Source organism: Sycon ciliatum, chromosome 8 (assembly GCF_964019385.1).
Source record: "Sycon ciliatum chromosome 8, ocSycCili1.1, whole genome shotgun sequence".
In the NCBI taxonomy this organism is placed as follows: Eukaryota; Metazoa; Porifera; class Calcarea; order Leucosolenida; family Sycettidae; genus Sycon; species Sycon ciliatum.
Window position 1 is genome coordinate 32273894 of NC_088650.1, and position 26426 is coordinate 32300319.

Genomic DNA, 26426 nt, shown 5'->3' on the forward strand with positions numbered 1-26426 from the left:
ACATGCCCCCCCCCCCAAAAAAAGGATGCGAGGGTTTGCGTACAGGGCGGGTCAAGAACCGGCTTTCCACTAGCGTGGGATGCTACCACCGTATGACTATATTTACCAAGTTACATACATGTATTTCCATATGTACACTAGCCACGGTGCAAAGAAGCCAGTGACCAAAACGATTTGGCATGGCGAGGTGTTAAAGCAAACCATGGCAACAACAAGTAAGTAGTCACACAAAGAGCCGCCATTACAGGGCGGGAAAATGCATGAGAAATGGTGACATTGAGTTAGAATAATCTGGCTGTCTACCAAGTTTGCACTCCATTGAGTCGAAATACATGACAGGTGCCAGTCCAGAACTCAAATAATTTGCATTTGAACACTCACAATCAAAAAGGTTTTGCACCTTGAACCAGACATTCTCAACCCTGCTTGCAAGACTGCAGTGTTTAGAGAGGTGCTTGGTTTCTACTACAAGTATGTACAGTGGATAGATCATCTGAGGGCTGAAGCCAGCCTCTGGTAGAGTGTGCAAGTCAATCGGCGTAGCAAAGCTTTAAAAATGCACCGAATTGTTTTATCTCTCTCACATACACGAATCCGGCTCTCCCTCCCTCCTCTGTCTCTGTCTCTCTGTCTCTCTCTCTTCCTCTCTCTCTCTCTCTCTCTCTCTCTCTCTCTCTCTCTCTCTCTCTCTCTCTCTCTCTCTCTCTCTCTTCCAAGCTGCTGATGCACTTCCCATCATTGGCAAATGCACCCGGTGACTATTTGCGCTTTGAGCAGCTTTCCATGATGGCCAACAAACCAGTCTTCGTAGGAATGCCAATCCGGTACACAGCGAGTCCTGCAGTGTTATTCACATACAAAGTTTTGAGAGAAAAAAGAGAATCAATGGAAGGAAGAAGCAACAAAATCTTCGAAAACAAGGACAACATGAAATCCGACAATGCTAAAAGAGCTAGAAGGGAGATAATTTTAGCTGTCCATTTTCTTCACTCGCCTAATGCTTTGAAACTCGGATGTTGAGCCTATTCTTAATGTAAAAAGGAAAAGTACGTATGGATACTGTATAGCAGGAAATATTTTCGGACGGAAATATTTTCGGACGGAAATATTTTCGGACAAAGCCGAATTTCGACCTTTCGTACGGATTATATTTTCGTACAGTGCTGCATGCTAAATACACGTGTTCGCAAGCAGAACGCATATGTATACGTAGTGTACATAATTTCACATGAACAAATTTTAGCAAGGAATTAATTTTAGTACAAAAGAGGCCGTGTACGAAATCGTACGAAAATAAATTCCGTCCGAAAATTTCCTGCTATGCAGTATGTTGTTGCACTTTCTGACTGTATAATATAGTATCTAGTTACATTGGTGGACAGTTACTCTTAAATCGTATCCATATGTCCTTTTCCCTTTCTACGTCTAAAACTTGCTTCGGTTATTCGCTGCTGTAGTTACTAGCATAATGGATAATCCCTGCCCCAACTAGTTTTGTTTGCGCATTCGCATTCCTAAAAAAGCATACGGACGAGCACTTTGTGCTGACAACTGGGCATCAGATTGCATGTTTTGGTTCCTGGTACGGCAAAGTAGCTGCCACGTCTGGGGCGCAGCATTCCGCACAACAGAAACCGGGCAACAGCATGGGTCGAGAAAGACTGTACGTAACGAAACAGTCAGCGCAGGGCAGACCATCAATCATGGGTGTCTACTCAATGGCACTTCCTCATTAGAGGCAATCCAGAAGCTATTAAACTCTGGAGACACCTATCGGGAAGAATCCAATACTAATCTATGTGTTACATGGAGTGGTCACCTGAAGTGAGGATCGTGTAGGCTTATAATTTAAGTTGCGAAAAACGACCCTTGACCGCACGTGAGAAAAGTGTCGTGATCAGTCGCGATTGTGGCTATTCATGAAGTTGAACGTATGCAGTTCAATGGTCAAGACGTCTGGTTGTGTCGTTGTTCATGAGTTGTTGTTCATGTGTCGTTGTTCATGAGTTGTTGTTCTATAAAAAGATAAAAGGACCAAGTAACTACAAGTTTACGCCTGGGCTTCCATGTGAGCATAACTATACATACCTGTTGTGACAATAAATATATAAATAAATAAATAAATAAATTGAACCTTCCAAGTTGGAAGGCTGTCGGTTAGCGCTACGGAGATGTGTTGAAGCTAGGTGTCAGGACGTTGAATGTCTCAGTACTCTGTCAGTTTTGTGCCTAGTTATTGCACTTGCTGGCTGTATATAGCATCTGTTAGGTACCTCCTCCCGTACCTTTTCTAGCTGGCCTGCATGCACTTACGTACTCACCTTTTGTCTCCTTTTGTTCCGTTGGCCTGGGTAGCTACTTGCGCGCCCATATTTGCCATAGCTACCCAGGCCCTTTACCTTGCCGTTCAGACTTGATCTCTCTCTCTTTTCTCGCTCTCTCTTTTCTCACTCTTCAATGTAGTCGTTTCGTTCGTCTTGGTCTCTTGTCTCGTCATCTATAATAAATGTCGTTCCCCCAACCTACCTGTTCCCGTTGTAATGTCTGGATAATGTGTCGTCAGTCGTCCTGTTTCGAACTCAACATTGGCGCCCGATTATTGATCGACCCACGACCCTGAGATCATCCCATGCCCAGCCGTCCTCAACCACCATTCGTCTCGTCTATATCAACCTCGTCTCGTCCATGTCAGTCTCGTCTCTCCTATGCCAACCTCGTCTCGTCTCTATCAAACTCGTCTCTCCTACGCCAACCTTACCTCCTCTATTCTCGTTCAAGCCATGCAGGTCAGCTACCTTTCTCTCTTTCTTTTTTTTGTATGCTTCTTCGTCAAATTTATTTTCGTGAATTTTTTTGTAGTGTGTGTGCGCGCGCGCGTGTGTTCGTAAAACATTACCAAGTTAGGAGTTCGATCATGGTGAGCCACGCTCTAATTTTTGGATGTTTTGCAAAAGTGTAACTAGGCTGTATTAGCCGTGCAAAATACTAGTAATTCACGCTCCTCGTCAAACTCCAATAGTTATTACACACAATAAGTAGTACAGGAATGATCTGTACGAGTGCATTTTAGTACACACTTTCGTGAGATCCATGCGCGCGTGCAGTATGTGTGTGTGTGTGTCTGTGTGTGTGTGTGTTTTCTCCTCCAGTTCATTTTTTTAAAATCTTTTTCTCTCTTTTTTTTCTCTCCGCGAGGACGCGGGATTTTTTTTCATGGAGGGGTGGTATGTTAGGTACCTCCTCCCGTACCTTTTCTAGCTGGCCTGCATGCACTTACGTACTCACCTTTTGTCTCCTTTTGTTCCGCTGGCCTGGGTAGCTACTTGCGCGCCCATATTTGCCATAGCTACCCAGGCCCTTTATCTTGCCGTTCAGACTTGATCTCTCTCTCTCTCTTTTCTCGCTCTCTCTTTTCTCACTCTTCAATGTAGTCGTTTCGTTCGTCTTGGTCTCTTGTCTCGTCGTCTATAATAAATGTCGTTCCTCCAACCTACCTGTTCCCGTTGTAATGTCTGGATAATGTGTCGTCAGTCGTCCTGTTTCGAACTCAACACATCCAGTTACAGTGATGGAGAGTTACTCTTAACTCGTATCCATATGTCCTTTCCTTTTCTACATTTATTTATGGCTCAACATCCGAGTTTCAAATTGCACACCTGATGAGCCGTCACGGACCATACGACGAAACGTACGTCGTGTGAAACAACTTGTTTTGTAGTCAACTTGTCCATCACAACGTCATGCATGAGGAGTACTGTAGGAGTTTGGCTTTCGGCTTGTACAATTCGTTTTTGCAAACCTTCCCCTTTCTTTACTTATCTTTGATATTTATGACCCACCCAAGTTGGGTGGTGTGCTGCTTTGCTGCTTCGAATTGTAGTTAGACCGCTTTGTCAAATATCGTACTGGTCTCGTCATCGTCCAGTAACAATCGACATTCTTTGTTCCGTTGGGACTGTAGTTTTTGCTCGTTTTCGTTGCGCTTGCCTTCCCCTCTTTGGTCTTTCCACAACCTTGAACCTTCCAAGTTGGAAGGCTGTCGGTTAGCGCTACGGAGATGTGTTGAAGCTAGGTGTCAGGACGTCGAATGTCTCAGTACTCTGTCAGTTTTGGGCCTAGTTATTGCACTTTCTGACTGTATAATATAGTATCCAGCTACAAGTACAGTGATGGAGAGTTACTCTTAACTCGTATCCATATTTACTTTTCCTTTGTACATTTTAGTTATGGCTCAACATCCGAGTTTCAAAAAAATAAATAAATTAATTAATAAATAAATAAATCCAGATAGTTAGCCAATTAAAAAATAATTGTAACATGGAAAATTGTGGGCACAAGTGACTGTTCAAAATCTGGTTTGGTTGGTGGACTCGATCGCATACCTTGTGCCCACATTTTTCCATGAAGTTGAAGACATCACTGTAGCTGTACTTATGGTTGATAAATATGGTGGTAAAGACACACCTGGCAATATGGCGGTAAACACACGCCTGCCCACACACGCTCTCTAGGCTGCAAAGTTCTGGCACAGAGCTCTCCTTCTCACCGCCACCACCATCAGTTCGCGCCTGGCGCCTGCTCGCCAGCCATGCATCGAGCAGGCGCCAGGCGCGAACTGATGGTGGTGGTGGTGAGAAGGAGAGCTCTGTGCCAGAACTTTGCAGCCTAGAGAGCGTGTGTGGGCAGGCGTGTGTTTACCGCCATATTGCCAGGTGTGTCTTTACCACCATATTTATCAACCACATTTTTCCATGTAAATAATAATAATAATAATTAACTGGTTTGAGGGAAAGAGACAAATGGGAAAAATCTGAAGAAAAATTGACTGTTTCGCATGTCACTCAAAGCATGAGCTAACGCATCTGTTGACAGTTTCTCGCCATTGTTTACGGTCATGACCTTGGGTTTGGGCATTGCTGATGGTAAGTTCGACACTCTTGAGATCTTTTCGGACAGTGTCGATCCACCACATTGGGGGGGGGGGGGGCGTCCGCGTGGCTTCTTGATGTCAGAGGTGTCAGTGGCTAACATCAGTGCCTGGTATAATGGAGAGTTTGGGCTTTGTCGGACAATGTGGCCAAACCATTTCCACGTTACGAAATAAAAAAAATGCCATGGTTTAGCATACAGGACAGGTCAAGAACCGCCTTTTTCGCTTCTGTGCGACGCCACCACCCCAGGGTCAGGCGTCAGATGCGGTTCCTAACTGGTGTTGCTAAATCCGACGTCCCATCATTACCATCATTATTCAGGAGATTGACGACAGTAGCATGAAACCAGGGCACTGGACACTGGTGTGTTCGCCAATCGCAACCTTTGTCTTGTAATGTTTTAGCAGCGAGTCTCAGTATCCAAGGGGAAAAATCACCAGATCACAGGGCCCACCCTGGATTCGAAAGTTCTGCTTCATCCATGGTCAACAACAACACGCTATTAACAATGAAGCTAGTGCCATCTGTGCTCAAACATAGCTTTGACCTGCCATGACGTAGTAGCCTAAGTGACACAAAACAACCGGACTCAAGGCAAGACTGACGATCATCTTCACAGCGGCAATGACACGCATATTCTTTCACATTCTACCCTAACTTGTCATCTTTCTATATACCGCAACTCCCCAATGTAAATCAAGAGTTGTCAAAGGACAGGCAGAATTAATGCTTCTCGTCCAAGGATGACCCGGTCTGGTGTCGATGCAAGAAATTACCAAGTGCAGAACTGCATGGAACATCGTAGCTGGATCGAACCTCCTTGATGTGTCAGGAAATCTAAAGGAGATTGTATTAGGCTTCTTCGTACTGCTAATCTGCCGACAGCAGGCAAGCTTGAGACCATTGCGACAGCAGGCAAGCTTGAGACCATTGCGACAGCAGGCAAGCTTGAGACCATTGCGACAGCAGGCAAGCTTGAGACCATTGCAATAAAGAGGTCAGTTCATAGGGTACTCTCCAAGAGCTTCGAGCTGCTTGAAAATATTATGAATCTTGGAACTAGGTGTTCGGTATTTTTTGATATTCTCAAACCAAATCCAGAATGTACGATTCACATTGCGATGGAGATGAACAACAACTTGGCAGTGACAGTGGCTGGCAATTCAGGTGACCTGTCGTGCGTGACGACATTTTTAGACAAATGGTCAAGACCGAGATGCAAGATCATTCCCAAATCCTCCACAATCCATTTTTTGGCTGAAGTACTGTGCATGGGAGTGTATTGATTTTGATGATAAGCTGCACGTTGGGTCTGTTCAGCACAGTCAACTTCGCTAACAACGACTGCGGATATAACGGCAATTCGCGAATAACGACAGAATTTCCATGCCCAGAGCAAAGTCACATCTAACTGTAATACATATCATGAGAATTCGCGAATAAGGACACTTTTCTGATGCCCCGCCGAGTGCCGGTATAAGCGAAGTTGACTGTACATGGACAAACACCAAGCAACCATTTCCAGATTCATTAGAATTACAAACCAGCCCATGCTAGACGTACATGTCCATAACTACAGTGCTGCTCTAGGACATCCAGTCGAGTGTCTCAAGTACGCGACGGCCGTTGTGCAGCTCTAGACCTGCCAACACTGGGCTGTGAAAAGGTGCACGGCGCCATCTTGACTCTCGCGACTGGATTTCATTGAACAGCACTGTATGTAATGGACCCCAGGGTGTTGTAGTGTCTGCTGATGTGCGGTCATTACAACGCTATTTAGCAATAGTTGTAGCCAAGAATCCGTTTGCATGTTATCTCAGTCGTGTGCGTAAAGACACCACCACAGAGTACATGGCCGATCTCTGTAGTCACAAAAGCATATCAGATCCATTTTGATCTAGCAACCCACGCTAGCAGCATGTACTGTCGTGGACATAGAAATCCGATCAAGTGACGGAGGGGCTGGCACCCTCAGTGCGAACAGAATGTTGTATGCAGTGTACATGTTGATCATATGCGTACTCACGACTGCATGGCCAGCGTCCTGGGCCGTTTGACCTCAGACCGGATTACCATGTCCACGACAGTAATACCGTCAGTGGGGGGGGGGGGGGGGGGGGGCAGTACATGTCAATACGTTGACAACGATTAGCTAATTTGAACAGCCTTACCTGAACGATCGCCAATAGCGAGGAGTGCATGTGCCAACACAGATACCAGTTTGGACAACCTGCACATCAACAGTATAGCAAGTATAGCATATAACACACGTACATTGTATGAAGTCTTAGTTATACACAGTATACTCTCATTTCCGAAATTTTCGGTGCTCAATATTTTCGGTATGAGGGCAACAGGCTAGGTTAGGTGAGCAGAAATTTTCGGTACAGACAAGCAGTTCCCTATTGGATTATGTTTGTTAGGTTTGTTCGGTGTATTGAAAGTTTAGGTATGAAACAGACCCACCGAAAGTACCGAAAATAAAAGTACACCGAAAATTTGTGAAATGACAGTATAATAGGAAGGAAGGATAGATGGATGGACGGATGGGTGGGTGGGTGGGTGGATGGATGGATGGATGGATGGATGGATGGACATGTGGATGGATGGACGGATGGATGGATGGATGGATGGATAGATGGGTGGATGGATGGATGGATAGATGGATGGATGGATGGATGGATGGGTGGATGGATGGATGGATGGATGGATGGATGGATGGGTGGATGGGTGGATGGGTGGGTGGATGGGTAGATGGATGGATGGGTGGGTGGGTGGATGGATGGATGGATGGATAGATGGATGGATGGATGGATAGATGGATGGATGGGTGGATGGGTAGATGGATGGATGGGTGGGTGGGTGAGTGGATGGGTGGGTGGGTGAGTGGGTGGGTAGGTGGGTGAGTGGGTGGGTAGATGGGTGGGTGGATGGGTGGATGGGTGGATGGATGGGTGGATGGATGGGTGGATGGATGGGTGGACGGATGAATGGGTGGATGGATGGCTGGATGGATGGATGGATGGATGGGTGGATGGGTAGATGGATGGATGGGTGGGTGGGTGAGTGGGTGGGTAGGTGGGTGGGTGGATGGATGGGTGGATGGGTGGATGGATGGGTGGATGGATGGGTGGACGGATGGATGGGTGGATGGATGGGTGGATGGATGGATGGATGGGTGGATGGATAGCTGGATGGATGGGTGGGTGGGTGAGTGGGTGGGTAGGTGGGTGGGTGGATGGATGGGTGGATGGGTGGATGGATGAGTGGATGGATGGGTGGATGGTTGGATGGATGGATTTGTGGATGGATGGATGGATGGGTGGGTGGTTGAGTGGGTGGGTAGGTGGGTGGGTGGGTGGATGGATGGGTGGATGGATGGATGGGTGGATGGATGGGTGGATGGATGGGTGGATGGATGGGTGGATGGGTGGATGGGTGGATGGTTGGATGGATGGATTTGTGGATGGATGGATGGATGAATGGATGGGCGGGAGGGTGGGTCTGTGGATGGATGGATGGATGTACAGATGGATGGATGGGTGGATAGATAGATGGGTGGGTGGATGGATGGATGGGTGGATGGATGGATGGATGGATGGACAGATGGATGGTTGAATAGATGGGAGGGTGGATGGCGGATTGATGGATGGATGTATACAGTCCATTCATCGGAAACTGGCCCGCTGGCTTTTGAAAGTTTGATTTGGGCCGAATTGAGGATCAAAAACCCACTTTAAATCTCAAAAATCTGGGTTTTAGGTCTGCTTCCCCATACGTTTTGCCATGGCATACCTGTCCTAATATTTTAAAACCTGGCTGAATTTCTATTTCCCTGTTCTTGGACTTTTCTGGCCTCAAATGTGGCAAGGAGTAATTGCACGGGTCACACAATGCAGGATGTACTGTTGTTTTCACGATATCTACAACTATGTGAGAGAGACACCAAAAAGTTAGGGTGCCAGTTTCCAATGAATGGACTGTAGATGAATGGATGGATGGATAGGTGTGTGCATGGATGGATAGGTGTGTGCATGGATGGATAGGTGTGTGCATGGATGGATTAACATGTGGATGGGTTGAGATAGGCAGAGAGAGACTGAAGAGAGAGAATGATGAGAGAGAAGGTCGGATGGCTTGAAAGAGTAGAGACGGTTACTAGGCTTGGTATCACCTTAACCCCTGTACATGTACGCTACAATAACAAAGAACATACCTTATCAACGACGTAAGTCCCATTACCATCTGGTCTCAATTTCAGTTCTCTGTAGACCTCTCTCTGCCGCTGGAACACACACGAGCCAGCACAGCCGCATGCTGTGATGTTCTTCACGCATGTTTGGCCTGCAGTGTAACACACAGAATCACTCATTAGACAACAGTACAGCATGCATAGTGGTTGATGGCTACTCTGAGGCAATGCTTATCTATTTTTCCCTTGATGATGAGATTCCATCAGAGTTAATTTCCGAACCTTTAAGCGGGATTCACAGAAGCTTTTTTGCGATGCGACACGTGATGCAACGCGATCTGCGATGGATGCGTGCGATGCGAACTCGCAAAATACCATTCACAGAAGAAGTCAGCGATGCGACAAAGTTTTGCTGATTTGGGTACGTCACCATGATATTCGCGCGGTTTGACACAACTTGTAAAAATTTATAGGCAACTCTTGCACCTTTGTACAACTTTGCTGTAGAAAAGGTCAAAATCGTACACCAAATCGCTTGTCGCATCGCATCGCATCGCAAAAGTTGAGCCAAGCTCAACTTCTGCGATGGCCTGCGATGGCCCAGTTGCGGCAGTTGCGTGGGGTGCGACATGGCTGCGATTTGGGGTTTTCCCGGTTTCGCGTCTGTCGCATCGCGTGTCGCATCGCAAAAAAGCTTCTGTGAATCCCGCTTAAGGAATACCATCACCATCAAGGATGAAGGTGCAGATGCAGCTCCTTAATTGGTGGGACACCCTACACAACGTGGTCGAAGACCGAAAATCCCATTCTCTGAACCCATGTTACCCTTGTGCCTGGCCACGAGTTCCAAATAAACTAAGGATGAGAAAGAAGGGACATTAATCACACTATCCTCATTGGCATGCACTTTTCATGGTGGGGATGTGTTGTATGCGTTGTGATTCAACCGGGAGTGGATGACATGACGGTGATTTTAGTGGAAATTTACCACAAATGCCTAGCACAGTGATGTCATAGAGCCCACTGGTGTACACACAAAGGCAATGCCCCCCCCCCCCCCGCCATTCCAACACTACATTGCGATCCCCCAAAGGCCAGGAAACTTCTAACAGTTTAGTATTCATCTTGTGTCATGTATTCATACGGTGCGTGCCTTGCAGCGGGAACAGAACATGTGCAACTTGTTATCTTTCTTGATGCAGAGTGTACAACACAGTGGAGCAGGGTTAGTTTGTAGCAACTCTGAGTTTCATGATCAATGTAATCAGCAGGCAACACAGGGATGCGGTTGGCGCAACCGGAGTATAATTATATACAATCAATCTCAATGCAGAACTGCCATTGTAGGGGGCGGGTCCAGGAGGGGTTCCAGGGGTTCCGCGGAACCCCCTAGCTTTAATAAATGTACTTCTGGCAACCATATGCGCGTTCATGCACATGCATCAGCTATTCAGTTTTGACTATACTGGAACCCCCCTGTAGAAATCACTGGATCCGCCACTGGTTGTGGCCTACACAATAGCGTACCTGCTGGTGAAGGTATTGTCACTGACGTCTCTTCAATAGCCTGACATGCCTCTCCTGTACAGGACAGGTACACAGATATTTACACAGTGAATGCCTGGAACTAGTCATCCCTGTAATATGTAGCCATCTGGAAATGTTATTAAAACTTGGCTTCTCAATCCTGTTTTCGGCTTAACCGTATGAATACTATGTGTATACTCCCGACAGGTGCAGGGCAAACCAGACACAAAGTACAGCGGTGGCAAATGAAATCCAACCTCACAAGTGCATCGGCCTCCGAGGCCACACGAACCTAGCACTACCCACACTAGACTGTGCTGTGAACGTGCCTATCCTTTATCCAAGAGGTTGGATTTCACTTGCCAACAGTGCACATGTGCTGCAATCATACCTGTACCCAGTTGTTTGCATTGCTCTGCCAAGTGCAAGGCAGAAGTGAGTCTGCACTCTCAGTCCTAGTAGCCTGTACTGTGCCCTGTGACTTCTAGCCTGCACTGTGCACTGTGCACTGTGCACTGTGCAGCCTAGCCTGTAGCTTTCACTAGAACTACTAGCCTGCACTGGGCACTGTGTACTTTACCACCTAGCCTGCAGCCTTCACTCTTCCTACTAGCCTGCAATGTGCACTGTGCACTATGCCACCTCTAAGCCTGTATCTTGCATTGGGACTAGTCTGCACTGTGACAACTGATGAGCTCCAAAAACAAAGTTTGCACTACATCCTGCCTGCCATTTTGAACCATTGAAATCAAACTTACCAGTCTTTGAACACACACCGTGGCAAGCACCCACATCGACGGCAGACTCCAGCGCTGTCCCTGGGTAGTGGCGCTCTATGAGTGAGCGACGCTGGCACGGACTTTCCCGATTTCGACAGCCGCACCCGCTTGCTGTTAAGGTGTTTTCAACTCCACCTTTGGACAGGAATAGGTCCTGGATCTTCTCATTGACTTGACAGTGCTCGTCTAATGCGCAAATCTGTACATTTCCAGTCGTTAGATGTAGACAATACAATAAGCCGATAGAAAAACAGAAGTCAGATAGACAGACACCGATAGCTGCTATTGCTGCTGCTGTTTCTGCTGCTGCTACACACTTTGGTTTCTCGCTAACGTTTGAATGTACACACTGCATGGCTGTAGGGGCATGATATAAGGAAGGCAGCACATGACGTAATGAAGGCAGCACATGATGTAATGAAGGCAGCACATGATGTAATGAAGGCAGTACATGATGTAATGAAGGCAATACATGACATAATGAAGGCAGTACATGATGCAATGAAGGCAGTCAGTGACATGATGTAATGAAGGAAGCACGCCATGCAGCTAGCTCGTCAACGGGGGACCACAGCTACATACCGTATTATCTCTAATATAAGCACAGTCTCCAATAATAGCACATCTCCAATAATAGAACACCTTGGGGCGGCATTCAAAAAATAGAGTGCTCAGTCTCCATTATATGCACACTGTGTAAATTCATTATCTGTACCGGCAAAAAAACCCTGAAATGTGTGTGCCATGGTTGGCTATAAAAACCCTGCAATCGCCACGCAAAGTGGTCATTGGCTACCCCAGCCATGTATTGCTTGGAATAAAATAAATAAAATAAATAAATTTGGCATGGCAACATGCCTCTGAAATGAGGTTGAAATAATAATGGAACAGTCTCCAATAAAGGAACGTCTCCAATAATAGCACGGGGCGGAGGTACATTGAAAAAATAAAAGACCGTGCTTATTATTAGAGATAATACGGTACGTGGTTACGGAGTCCTGCTGCTAGTATAATATTCCTTCAGTGAAGTCATTGCTGTGTATGCTACACGTACACATACTAGTATCATGGCTACACGCTGGGTCATATGTTACCTTGCTGCACATACCATGGACATATAAACATGCTGAGCCATGGTTATACAAGCATGTTGAGTCATGGGCATAACTTGTAAAGAGGCAGGGTCATGCACATACAAACACACTGGGTCATGGACATACAAACACACTGGGTCATGGGCATACAAACACACTGGGTCATGGACATACAAACACACTGGGCCATGGACATACAAACACACTGGGTCATGGACATACAAACACACTGGGTCATGGACATACAAACACACTGGGTCATGGGCATACAAACACACTGGGTCATGGACATACAAACACACTGGGTCATGGACATACAAACACACTGGGTCATGGGCATACAAACACACTGGGTCATGGACATACAAACACACTGGGTCATGGGCATACAAACACACTGGGTCATGGACATACAAGCACACTGGGTCATGGACATACAAACACACTGGGTCATGGACATACAAACACACTGGGTCATGTGTTACCTTACTGTGTTCTTTCGTAGATCATGTTGCTGAGTCAGCAGGGAATGTTCCTCAGTGCCAATCTCCACTTCACCACAGTCGTAGCTGGGGATTGTACGCACTCTGTTGTACACATCTGTTAGGCAGACAATCCAATCAGGAAGGGAGATTGAGGGACTAGATAAGAAACAGAACTAGATCAATGCACTGCAACGTGTCCATACCTGCCAGTAATTGTCTCAAGCGTACAACTGATGAGGGGTGAATTCCCTGAAACACTGTGTATTGAGCAGGGAGTGATGCTTTCTTGCAGGTTTGCCAACTCGACGGTTCGATGGACTTCCCGCATGCTCTGGATGGCAGTCGTGAGTCAGTCAAGTGTCACGTCAAGTCGGCGGAAAAGCAGGAGCTCCAGTGTGGGGAGCAAACCCTTTCCTAACAAATCCTCACCAGAGTCGCAACCACTAATTTGTAGGACTCGGTCAACACTATTATAAAATACACAGGGTTTCAGGCATGCCTTGTTTGTTAGCCTGCCAGTAATTCCAGATTTAACGTCTAACTTACCAACTATGTCTCTCCTGGAAGTTTCTCTCAGCCAGCATTGGTTGCCTTTTACCAGTGCTGCTGCTACTGGTCTTGTCGTTGTAGGGGAGGTTGCTGCTACTGTTGTTAGGGCAGCTGCTGTTGTTTCTAGTTCAACTGCCATGGTTTCTGTAGTGTCTGGTATTTCTGTAGCTTCTATGGCCTCTGATGTGGGCAGGGGCTCAGTTGTCCTTTCTGCAGAAATACATGCATGAAATGAAAACAGGGGAGAGAATGGAAAGAATGGCAGGGCAGAAGACGCACAGATACCAAAGGCAGTGTCATCTCATCTCCAGTTTTCCAAGCCGTATCCAGATTAAGATATCCTCACATCTCTTCTTAACTCAATATCTTCTTGGATGATGGCCTCCTTGCGTGTCTTTTGACAGGTATATCCAAAATCAATCATAGCTTTACATTGCCTTTGAAGTAACCTATAATGACAACAACAACAACAACAACAACAACAACAACAACAACAACAACAACAACAACAACAACAACAACAACAACAACAACTCCCACACACTGATCACCTTCTGTAACCGCCGCTGTGGTTGTCAGCTCTTCCTGCACAGTGGCAACAGGGCTGTTGCTACCAGGTGGAATTTGCACAGTGCTATGCAATGGCGGAGGTGTACGTAGTGGTCCGACTAGTGGTGGGTAAGTGACCATCACATTGTACGTCCATACGCGTGTTTCCGGTGGAGGGACATTCGGGAAGTTTGGAACATTGCTGCCAGGATTGACATAGCGCATCGTGTTGTTGTAGATGATAAAGAACTTTCCGGTTGAGTTGAATATCCTGGTAGTGTTGTACGTGATGGTGGTGTTGAAGCGAAAGTATGGTCCGTATTGCTGTCGATGCACATCCGTCAGGTTAGCTCCTTGACTTAGCAAGAAGCCCAAAGCTGAACATAAACACGGCAACAACAGCCACAAGATATTCTCAGCGGCATTTCTGGGATTTGGGCGAAAAATGGTCAGTTCACCACAGGGAATAACTGTTCATTGTAATGTTCATTGTTTACACTTCATTGCACATCTACCTCACATGCATCACCACAGGTTCAGAGTTGATTCTTTAAAATAAAATGAAAAGTGAGAAAAGCGTCGAGGTCAGGGAGTCGTCAAATACCGGTATTTGATGACTCCATGGTCGATGGTCGATGCAAGCCAGATATTGATTGATCGAAGAAGGATAGATTCGCAATCTCCATGGTCAAACACAATGTTTTACGCATGCAACGATGCAGCAGAACCCACCAACAGGATGATCCGAAAAGTGTAAAATATCCAAAAGTTGGAAAAAGAGAAATGGGGGCCAATATTTCACTAAATCGGCATCACCGGGGCATTGCCCTGATCAGTGCAATACCAATGCAGCATTTTCTCTTCAGTCCAGCTGAGAGCCTGTGTCGAAGTGCGTAAGATGGAGGTGCCTTCAAGCAGTAAGATGCACGCACCAGCACTCTGTCAAAATTCTTCAGTTCTAATATTTAGCCCATGAGAGCATCATCAAGAAAATAATGACTCCCAGGAGCATATCAAACAGTATAACCAGGCATGTAACACTGCTGTTGGAGGTGATCCGGTGGTGGGGGGGGGGGGGGGGGATCTCCCAGGAAATGTTTTGAAATTTATAGGATGCAAGAAACGTGATCGGGCGCAACCGGCAGGACCGGCTGCTACGCCCCTGATGACTACTACCGTAAAGTACCGTTGATCCGCTCCCTCTCTAATTGCCGCCCCCTGTCGATTTTCCACCTGTGGAGCGATTTCGGCGTATACAACGAAATACAATGTTGAACCGACGCATGCACTGCTGTACACAACACGTGCCAATGCAGGATGAAAATGTGCACAATCCAGCACATCGAGTCTGAACTTCCACGGCGTTGTACGTCGTACTGCACTTGACAGCCTTGATCTAATTCCCGCCCCTGCCGAAAATCCAGCTGGGAAAGCGACATGGCGTGGGGGCGGATCAACGGTACTTTACGGTACTGGTACAGAGTAACATGATGACATAACACGGATACCACTACAGTGCTAAGAACTGGGATCATGTCACATGACTGTACAAATATACCTACACTATCTCACAGACTTTTAAAAAGCTATAAAACTTCCATAAACAAACATCCCAATCCATATCGAACGTCAAAAAGTGTCACGATTTGCACCATCTCAAGTCAGATGGTGAAGAGTTAGCCACAGTGAAGTGCATGTCTCAGTTTGTATAATCCCAAGTAGTACAGTTCAAGTACTGACAATGATATACTAGTAGAAGAGAATCAACATGCCAGGTGCCAATCCGATGATCTCCTCTTTGTAGGGTAATGCACACCTGCCTGCCCTGACTGATTGCAATGTCGCAACGCTACTACTGACCTGTTTCCTTCTCTCTTAATCCTATCACACTACATATAAAGCACTCAATCTCAGCTGCTGACATGAACTTTGCACTGGGAACACCTGGTTGATTAATTAATTTACATACTCCAACATGACGGGATCATGCAAGCAGACTGAAGGGAGAGTCATCTCACTGGCAAGGTGTTGACTTGAATTAATTGCAGGAACAGCTTTCTGGCATTTGACATATGCACAGTGGTATGTCAATATCACTTTTTATTTTTATTGCTAAGAACACAGCCCTACAATAGACATGTGGAGACAACCACAAAACAAGACCCAACCCTGGCCATCTTCCCGTGCAGGCCAGCACATACACTTGCATCTCGCTTATCCGGGCCATCCAGAGACCGGGCACTGGCCATAACTTTGAAAAGTCCCTCTATCTCCAAATTACATACCTGCCAATGGGGGAGGGCCGGAGATCTGCCATTTGGCGTCACGATTGCCGCACTGAATGACAAAAGAGTGGTAACATTTCCACTAAAACACACCCACGGGGTGTCCGGTAGACTCAGGTGCCCGTAACTTCGAGGTTCAGATAAGAGAGACATGAGTGCATGACCATTAATGAAAACAGGGCTGAGCTGGCAACAGGGAATACACCGTGACTTTATTTCGTAATCGGAAAAGCTGTGTGTTTCTACAGTGACCTATGCCAGCAGTACAGACCGGCTTTGGACGACCACAACATCTGGACTATCAGGTGTTGGACAAGAGGCTAACCGCAGCGAGTGCTTAGAAAAGTTTAACCGCAGCCGTACCTGATACAGATCAGGCTCCCTGTTTGTTGTAAACCACCAGTTCTCAATTGGGAAAGGCCTTCGCGCTTATGGCATTGTATTCGTCGCAATGGTGTCTTTCGACTCCGCCGTACCGCTGATGTTGCTGCATGGCATACGCTATATGCGTTGTGTGCGTTTTGCTGTATACGCTGTTATGTCCAGTTTTATATGCTTATGTTTTGCATGTACGCTGTTTTCTGCATGCTATAAATAGCTGGTGTTATTAGTGTTCATTGTTAATTATCAGATGAAGTGAAATATACTGTGTAAAGGATAAGAGTTGTCCTCGTGCCGTGTGGTCGTACGATCCTGACAATTTAGAGAATCTTAGAGGGTTCACAACATTTGGCGACCACGCCAGGATAGGAGCGAGCATGGCAGAGCAACTACACAATTTGGAAGCCAGCTTTATCGCCAATGGAGTTCGGTTAGGATTAGAAGGCGAGTTGTTGATGGAACATGTGGAGCAGAGGCTCCAACAGTACGAGGAGCGTGAGGAGCGCAGTGCCAGACGGCGAGAGGAGGCGCTCCGCACCGAGTTTGACAAAACACTAAAGGAGATTAACGAGCGCATCGCCAATGCGTATGAGGGTGATGGTAAAGCCGCGATGGGAGGTACAGAGGAAGCTCCCAGTAACAGCGGGGGGCGTCAACCGTTGATGAAAATCCCCTCATATGATGGAACGCAGCCATTGGAGCGTTATCTTGACCTGTTCGAGGACATCTGCTCCAAGAACGAGTTCGAAGAAAGCGAATGGCTGCTGCGACTGCGCATCGCGCTAGCGGGTAGCAAAGCGGAGAGGATATGTATTGGATGCAATAATTACGAGGAAGCGAAGCGAGAGTTGCTCGCCTCGCTCGGAAAGACTCCGGATAAAGCGTGGAAGACATTGCTGACCGGCAAGCAGCGGTCAGATGAGTCGTTTCACCAATACGTTGTCCGTGTTTGCCGAGAAGTAGAAGTGTGGGCCACACTCGCTATGACAGAAGATGGCGAGGTGGACACCAAGTATAGCGCCGATATAGGTAAAATGTCCCCGGTGCTGCAAGCAATGGCAAAGCAGGTAATCTTGGAGCAATGCGGACCTGAGATGAAGACGTACCTGGTCGAACGGCAGTGCTACGGGATGTCACTGCGCCAGGTACAGGAGCACGGCGCGTCTTACCAGGTCGCGCACGGACGACAGGGTGATACTGCCAGGAAGCCAGTAGAACGATCCGTGCCAAGGCCCACGGCGTCGGCACAGTGCATGGCGATATCGGTCGCAGATGCAGAGAAGCAGCTAAAGTCGCTGCCACTGGAAGGGAGAAAGGGTTTTCTGCAGCGAGAGAGACTCTGCTGGAACTGCCTTAAGTATGGCCATATGGCTAGAGAATGTCGGTCAGGCTCGAGATGCACGAAATGCCAGAGGAAACACCACCTGCTAATACATGAGGTGTTGGATAGAGCAGGTTACAGCCGGGAGAAACCGACTGAGATAGTTACGGAGAAGAATGTTGGGTCGTGCTGTCTACACTCGCCAAGTGTGCGGCTGATGACCGGAGTGGCACGAGTTGAGGGAAGAACTCGAAACGCGAAGGTTCGCGTGTTCCTGGACTCGGGTGCTGAGGCGTCATTCGTGACTGCAGCGTTGGTGTCAGCAATCGATGCAGAACACGTTGGGGTTGAAAATGTAGAGGTGAAGCCGTTCGGCGCGGAACCAACCCAACAGCGCATGGATAAGTACGCCATCACGATCCAGGGTAGCTCCGCTAGCATTCGGGTACGCGCGTTCGTGAAACCAACGCTTGAGATGGACCTGAAGTGCGCAAGTCCGCAGACCATTGCCCAGTGGCACAGTTGGGGAGTAGAGCTGAGTGACAAGCCTCAACAAGGGACATCAGACGAAATACATATGCTGATTGGTGCAGACTATATCAACGCTGTACTGCACAGCAAGAAGGAAGTTAATGGTGAGACGGTGTGGAACACAGAGATAGGTAATGTATTATCTGGTCCAGCGTCTGCACCAAGTCGAAACAGTCAGCCGGTGACCGTGTCATGTGTCACAGCCCACATTGAACAACTATGGCAGTTGGATGAACCTCCAGAACAACATCAGCACCTGCCATCTTTCCCGCTATGTCGCCAGGGCAGCGGGTACCAAGTGGGTCTCTTGTGGCGAAATGAGCGTCGCCCAACGGATAACTTTGCTCAAGCTAGAGTCATCGCAACGCGGCTTCTTGAAAAGCTGAAGAGGAATGGGAAGCGTGCGCTCTATGATGATGTGCTGATCAGGGAGTACCGCGAGCTTGGAGCAATTGAGCTGGAGCCATGTGAGAGCGATGCCGGGTACTATGTACCGCATCATGGTGTATTCCGCGAGCACGCTGCAACCACGAAGTTAAGAGTGGTGTTCAATGCCTCGGCGACGGCTCCAGATGGCAAGTCGTTGAACGACATGGTTGACCCTGGACCGTCGCTATTGCCGAGTCTCGCAGGTATGCTATTACGGTTCCGTGAATATAAGAGCGCGCTGCAAGCGGACATCCGCAAGGCTTTCTTCATGGTCGCGGTTAATCCCGAAGACCGTCCGTACCTGCGTTTCTTGTGGCCCGGTCGAAGCGACAGCGATGAACTGTTAACCTGGAGGCTAACGAAACTGCCATTTGGCGTAAACTGCTCGCCGTACATGCTTACTGCGGTGATTCAGCATCACTTGAAGGAGCTACGGGCGTTGTCTGCACCCAAAGAGCGAGATCGTATTGATCTCTTGCTCACGAGTTTCTACGTTGACGATTTGGTCTCTAGTGTGTCAAATGCCTCGGAAGCCAAGGAGATGCAAGAGTTCAGCGTGCGTGTGCTTACGGATGCTGGCAGGGAGTTACGCAAGTGGCGAGGCAACGAAATCCCGTGCGATCCAGAGGCCGGAGATAAAGTCCTCGGTCTGAAATGGAAAACCAGTGATGACTTGCTCAGCATAGCAGCGCTAGGCGAGTCCGATAGGCCGTCTGTTTGGACCCGGCGAGCCCTCCTCAAGTGTGTTGCATCAGTGTTTGATCCGCTAGGTCTAGCAGCACCGGCAGTTGTGCCGGGAAAGATACTGCTACAGCAAGCCTGGAAAGTCGGAGGCGACTGGGATGATATGTTGCCTGATGGCATCGCAGCCGCATGTGCGCAATGGTGGGGAGAGTTGGCCGAAGTGGTGAGCATTGAAATACCACGTTGGATTTGCTGCAATCTTGACACGCCGATTGCGCTTCATGCCTTCGCCGATGCCAGTGAGAAAGCGTTTGGATGTTGTTTGTATGCAGTCGTCAATGGACAGTCGCACTTGGTATTTGCCAAGGCCAAAGTGTCACCTGTGTCTCCGCCCACGTTAGCCCGCCTTGAGTTACAAGCAGTATGTTTAGCGGCTCGCTACGCTGAGTTTGTGGTGAAGGAGCTGCGTGTTACCGTCACGCAAGTCTATGGCTGGACTGACAGTCTCACTACCGTTCATTGGATCAGTAATCCATCGTACAAATGGAAAACATTTGTGGCTAACCGCGTCAGTCAAGTCCAAGAGATATCGAAGAAGGTCGGCATTGTGTGGAACCATTGCCCGGGCCTTCACAACCCAGCAGATTTACCGTCGCGTGGGAGTAGTGCACAGCAGATCCGTAGTCCGTTCTGGAGGGGCGGACCAACCTGGATCACGGAGCCCAATGACTGGCCCACCGCATCCTCAACCGCAGCTACAGATGAGTCCAGTGTAGAAGTACGAGTGTCAGCCACCACCTGTAGTCGAGAATCTGATAAGGAATGGTGGCTCCGATTCAGTAAATGGTCGAGGGCACAGGGCATGGTGACTCGGATGTTGCAGTGGAAGCACACTGAGCCTCGTGCTGAACTCTATTTTGCAGCAGACAACGTATTGTACCGCATCGTTCAAGCCGCATGTTTCGCTGAGGATCTTGAGCTGATCAAGCAAGGTCAACCAGTGAAGCCCGGGTCGAAGGTGTATCAGCTTGCACCGTTTCTGGATGAGCATGGAGTGCTCAGAGCCGGGGGACGACTTCAGCACAGCGAGTTGGCGTATGGAGCCAAGCACCCAGTCCTGTTAGGCAAACATCATCTGACCGATTTGCTGTTGGAGAAAATGCATGTTGAAAGGATGCACCAAGGTGTAGAAGGAGTCTTGTCGTTTATCCGTCAGAAATTCTGGATTATCGGTGGTCGACGAGCGCTACGCAACATTACTCAGCGATGTGTTACATGCCGCCGCTACAAGGCTAAGGCTGCCTCAGAAGTCTGCCCGCCGCTGCCAGAAGACCGAGTTGTTCACGAGAGGCCGTTCGCAACTACCGGCATCGACTATGCTGGTCCGTTGTACGTGCGCCGTGGTGAGTCATCTCCGAAGGTATGGATAGCATTGTTTGTGTGTGCCACCACCAGAGCAGTTCACTTGGAGGTGGTCGATAGTTTAAGTACCGAGTCATTCTTGATGGCATTTCGGAAGTTTGTCGCGAGACGTAGTTTGCCGTCTCGGATCAGGTCTGACAACGCTACAACGTTCAAGGCGGCATCTGACAAACTGAGTGTGCCATGGATGTTCAATCCTCCAGCTGCACCATGGCATGGAGGCTTCTATGAGCGAATGGTTGGTACAGTGAAGAGTGCCTTGAAAAAGGTAATGGGAACAGCGTTTCTGAAGGTTCAGGAGCTTGAGACCATCTTGTATGAGGTTGAAGCAGTGGTGAATAGTCGTCCGTTAACTTATGTGTCTGATAGCCTGGATGAGCCACCAGTAACCCCTGCAATGATGATGGGTAACATTTGGATGTCGTCAGCGAAGCCAGCAGGTACCCCGGACGCTACGCATATGTCAGCGAGATTGCGTTACCTCAGTCAGACACTGAAGCATGTCAAGAATCGTTGGGAGGTGGAGTACCTAAGTCAGCTGAACAAGCACCAACAGACCACGTCGCGCCCTTTAGCTGTGGGTGATGTTGTCTTTGTTCTCGATGATACCAAGCGCAAACAGTTCTGGCGTTTGGGACGGATCATCGAGTTATTCCCTGGTCGAGATGGCAAGCGTCGTGTTGCCAAGGTTAAGTTGAGTACCAGTACCCTGTTGAGGCCGATCCAAAGGTTAGTGCCATTAGAAGTATCGTCACAGGACGTGGCTCCTGGGCTTGCCGATACCGCTCAACCTGCTATCGTCCCTCAGCAGCCAGCGTATGAACCGCCAGCACCGTTACCACCACCACGGCAGCAGGAGATGACGCGTTCTGGGCGCGTAGTCAGAGCCCCGGATCGTTTTTGACTTGTGTGCATTGTTGTACGGCGGTGAGAAGCCCTTTGGTGGGGAGAATGTTGTAAACCACCAGTTCTCAATTGGGAAAGGCCTTCGCGCTTATGGCATTGTATTCGTCGCAATGGTGTCTTTCGACTCCGCCGTACCGCTGATGTTGCTGCATGGCATACGCTATATGCGTTGTGTGCGTTTTGCTGTATACGCTGTTATGTCCAGTTTTATATGCTTATGTTTTGCATGTACGCTGTTTTCTGCATGCTATAAATAGCTGGTGTTATTAGTGTTCATTGTTAATTATCAGATGAAGTGAAATATACTGTGTAAAGGATAAGAGTTGTCCTCGTGCCGTGTGGTCGTACGATCCTGACAATTTAGAGAATCTTAGAGGGTTCACAACACTGTTGATACCAACACCTGGACAGTTGGCAATCTACTAATACAATGTCATATGGAGTAAAACCCCTTTTTTTGTCCTCTTATTGTTTGAACTAGCTCTGCCTCTCCGTATTGAGCACTCTCTTGGACAGCCTGGAACCTCTCTGTTTTACTAACATTGAAACATTGTCCAGGTACTAATTTCAGAAATTTTAGGTGCTCAATATTTCCGGTATGAGGGCAAAAGTCCAGGTTAGGTGAACAGAAATTTCAGGTACAGAGAAGCAATTCCCTATTGGATTATTATGTGTGTTAGTGTTTGTTTGGTGTATTCAAATTTTAGGTATGAAACAGACGCACCGAAAGTACCGAAAATAAAAGTAAATCGAAAATTTGTGAAATTACAGTATTATATGTGACTAGCTCTTGGATGTCCATTTCATCGTTGAAAACACGATACTAGTACAGTTGAACATCGATTATCCGACCACCTCTGGGCAGACAACTGTCAGGCGGTGTTCAGATAAGGCAAATGTTCCGGATAAGAAAACACACTGTAAATACATGTACATGTACATTGTAAATAGAATAGAGTGCTACTTTTCAAAATTTTCGTATTTTTTTGAATGGCTCACTACATGCACAGTGCGTACTCTACGGCACGTGCGCCCAAAAAAACTGTTACGGATAATCGAATGGTCGGATAGTCGATGTGCGGATAATTGATGTTCAACTGTAGTTTGTTCCCGATCCCGTGTAAATGCATCTCCAGATCCTCAAATCAAAAGTCACCAGTCGCATCCCGAAACAAATCACCGAAGTACCAGAATAAAATTGCTTGCTCTCAGCAGTCCACTGGCACTTCATTGTTGGAAAAGAACACTATTCACATTTCACCTCAAATCAAAAGTTTGTACAGTCGTCCCACTCTAATCCGGCACCTTTTGCAACAGCATTTTCTGCTGGATAAACAAGGGTGCTGGATTATCAAATCCTGCCCTCCAACCCGGCCCACCTGTTAGCGTACATGTTTGTGTCGTACGTCAAAACGTAGGGATTTTCTGTGTCAATCCAAGCACTTTGTGGAATGCATGTCTTCAACATACACTTGGGAATATCCTATGCACTGGCATAGGATATTCCCAAGTGTATGGTACATGTGTTGTGTATGTTACAATGCTCCCTGACCGTGTGCGATGTACAACTGCTGGATTAGAAAATCGAATTATGTACAGTTTGAGTGATTTGTTGCAGAAAATTGCTGCTGGAGGCGGAATTCAAGTGCCGGATTAAAGCGTAGAAAATGAACTGAAAAATCCGTTTTCCAAAAAAGTGTGCTGGTTTGCAAGGGTGTTGGATAAACAAGTGCCGGATTAGAGAGGGTCGACTGTAGTCAAAAAATCCGGCACAAGTACAACAAACCATCACCAACCACTGCACTTTCAAAACTCAAAAGGTGAATCGGGTGGCTTTGGGGTCACAGGTTCCCCCTCAGAATAGCAGGGGCAGTGATTCTGAGTTTTTCCCGGATGCAGGAACATAGCTTTTTGCCTTTGCTGTGGATTTTTTCAAATATTTTAAGCATCGCTTTGCGGGCAGTGTCGCCGTAAAGAGTGCATGTGTGACCAGGCTCAAAGTACAGTTCTGCTCAATGAAATCCAGTCGATGCAATCATGTATGCGCCGGGCGTTGCGCAGCCCTGGACCTGCGAACGCTGGGCTGAGAAATGGTGCACGGCGCACTGAACTTGAGTGACGCGACTGGATTTCATCGAGCAGGACTGTACATCAGCCTAGTGTCGGCATGGCAGCTCACCAGCACACCAGCCTAGTGTCGGCATGGCAGCTGACCAGCACACCATTTCTACTTTGGTACGATACTTGAACTTGTCTTGTCTCGTTTTTAATTCTTTTACAAAAAGCCACCTACGTGTACATGTACTGTGAATGGAGAAGAGATGGATGCGGTGGAGAAGAGGCTTAGCCATGTAGCTGAGCTGACCAAATCCTCTCGGCTTCCTCACAGACAGGACGCTCACTTGTGCATTGCAATGTACGTGTACAAAACAAGCCATGGCTGATAATATAAATTATTATGGTAAGTCTTACCGTCTTGCTCCCGGCTTGTCCCCACTGCTGGCGATTCTTGCGCTGGTGCAGACTCACATCCACAATTCGCCAGAAACAGGGCTACTACTAGCAGGACTAATCCAGCCATGCCTGTCAATCTATCCAGGGCAGTACGCACACACCATTGCCGTTGGCATTGAAGCTGCACACGTGGGGAACGGTGAACTATTCGCACGATCCCTGAGGCGAGTTCGTTCCCTTGATCTCTTGAGCATGTGCAGGATTTGCCCCCAGGCTCGCTACATTCCTTCTTCATCACTCACCAAATCGCCTGGACTCCTCACGAGCTCGGAGTGGACTGGTTCCGGTTCGATCCACCTTCACGGAGCGTCGGTTCCGGGTTCTACCGAGACCGGTTTTCTGCCGGACGACTTGTCAGAAGCGGGTCTGCTGATATCCGTTTGAGAATCTTGAATAACGCAGGATCGGAGTAGCTGAAGCAGGAGCAGATCTACGAGTAGAAGACAGATGGAGTTCTCACGCCTCGCCGAAGATGGTGCCGGAGCAAGCGGGGATTTCTGGCTATTTCTGTCCGCCTCGATCTCCCGACATTTGCCGAACGCGACGAACTCTAACCTCAGCCGTCACGCTCCGCTCAAAAACTACAAAATGAAGCATCGGAAATGCTAACACCCTCTCACTCTCTGTTCGTTGCCGATGGCCAATCCACGACGTGAACGAAATGTCCTTATCGACAAGTGCGCGAGCGCCGTTGTTGTCCTGAATATGTGGCCTAGCTACTAGCAATGGATGAATAGAACGTCTACATCGACATACGTCGCAAATCACTTCACTTCATACAGCGATACATTCGAAGGAACGAACAGCAGTATCGCTGCCGCGTGTGTAGACGCCATGGTAGTTTCCAACGCGGCAGCTTGCGCTGCAGACTTGGTCAGACAGCACAGTACAGCCAAGAGCGAGGAACTCTTCCAGTGTTGAAGGACGATTCATCGATGAGTGCTGGTGTCAAGAAATCGAATTACACGCTGGGTTTGAAGAGTGGCTGGTTCAGTGGTTGAGACGGTGAATATGGCGAAAAGAAGTGTGCTGGCTGCGTTTCGGTCTTGCCAACAGTTCTGGCGAGCATTCCAGGCGGCGAAAACATCGATTTCATGTCCGACGTTCGCGTGGGTCATCTCCAGAAATACTTACCTGCAACATTGTGAACAAAACACAGCAGGAGTTTTCATTGCCACTTGGTACTACATTGTACTGGGGGGCCAGGGTCGTGGTCGACACTGGTAGTTGCACTGGAAATTCAACAAATTTCTGGACAAGTGTCCACACTCAACATTGACAACAAATCCACCTGCAGGTGGTAGAAGAAATAGAAAAGCTACGACAGTACAGAGTACAGACAGTACCTCGAACCGACCGCATCCAGTGAGCATGGTGAGTGTGTGTACTGAGTCTGTGTAGAGTCTACTGTCATGACAGTCATTGTGTAGTAGAATAATCAGCTACGGAGGTTATGCTATGCTTGAGATTCAAATGGGAAGTAACTGATCACACACTGTGACAGCATGGGTTTTCGAGCCTGATTTCCTCACGCCGTGTGTGGAACTGGAAGAAGAGTGTATTCCTCAGCCATCTGAAATCCATGGTCAAAGATTCAGCCTTGCACTTGGAAAGAACAAAACAATACACACCGCCCACACCACAACTTGCAGGGCTGTAGCCAGGGGATCAGGCCATGCAAGGTAGATTGAAAGTCTGGATACGGGTTCAACATTGCTGTTCCCCAGCAACCAAGCACACTTTGCCACTGACCATGGCTGGCTGGCTGGTGGAAAGGCGTCAAACTGAAACACCCGAAACACCCGACACACCGGCACAGTTAGCCTTACTATTCTATAGTCTACTGT

General features: G+C 47.8%; 2 protein-coding genes across 2 annotated transcripts; both read right to left on the reverse strand.

Moving 5' to 3' along the window:
* Positions 1-145: 145 nt before the first annotated feature.
* LOC135822806 (uncharacterized) lies at positions 146-25766 on the reverse strand. The gene is made up of 9 exons (XM_065335638.1): positions 24538-25766; positions 14109-14483; positions 13555-13767; positions 13014-13123; positions 11409-11628; positions 10651-10704; positions 9148-9275; positions 7103-7161; positions 146-838 (listed from the first exon to the last, which is right to left on the reverse strand). The coding sequence occupies exons 1-9, from the start codon at positions 24812-24814 to the stop codon at positions 736-738; spliced, it is 1539 nt and encodes a 512-aa protein (XP_065191710.1). The 5' UTR covers positions 24815-25766; the 3' UTR covers positions 146-735.
* On the reverse strand, positions 7756-8719 carry LOC135822957 (uncharacterized; the record flags this gene model as incomplete). The annotated part of the gene is made up of 2 exons (XM_065335798.1): positions 8710-8719; positions 7756-8435 (listed from the first exon to the last, which is right to left on the reverse strand). Coding segments are annotated over exons 1-2 (690 nt in total), but the record flags the coding sequence as incomplete, so codon positions are not given.
* Positions 25767-26426: the final 660 nt, after the last annotated feature.

Bases quoted from the DNA above. Each gene is read 5' to 3' on its own strand.
- LOC135822806 (XM_065335638.1), bottom strand. From the start codon at position 24,814: ATGAAGAAGGAATGTAGCGAGCCTGGGGGCAAATCCTGCACATGCTCA. The intron at 11,629-13,013 runs GTAAGGTAACAC...GGAAATGTACAG, and splicing joins ATGATCTACGAAAGAACACA to ATTTGCGCATTAGACGAGCA. The intron at 9,276-10,650 runs GTACGCTATTGT...GTTACACTGCAG, and splicing joins GACAATACCTTCACCAGCAG to GCCAAACATGCGTGAAGAAC.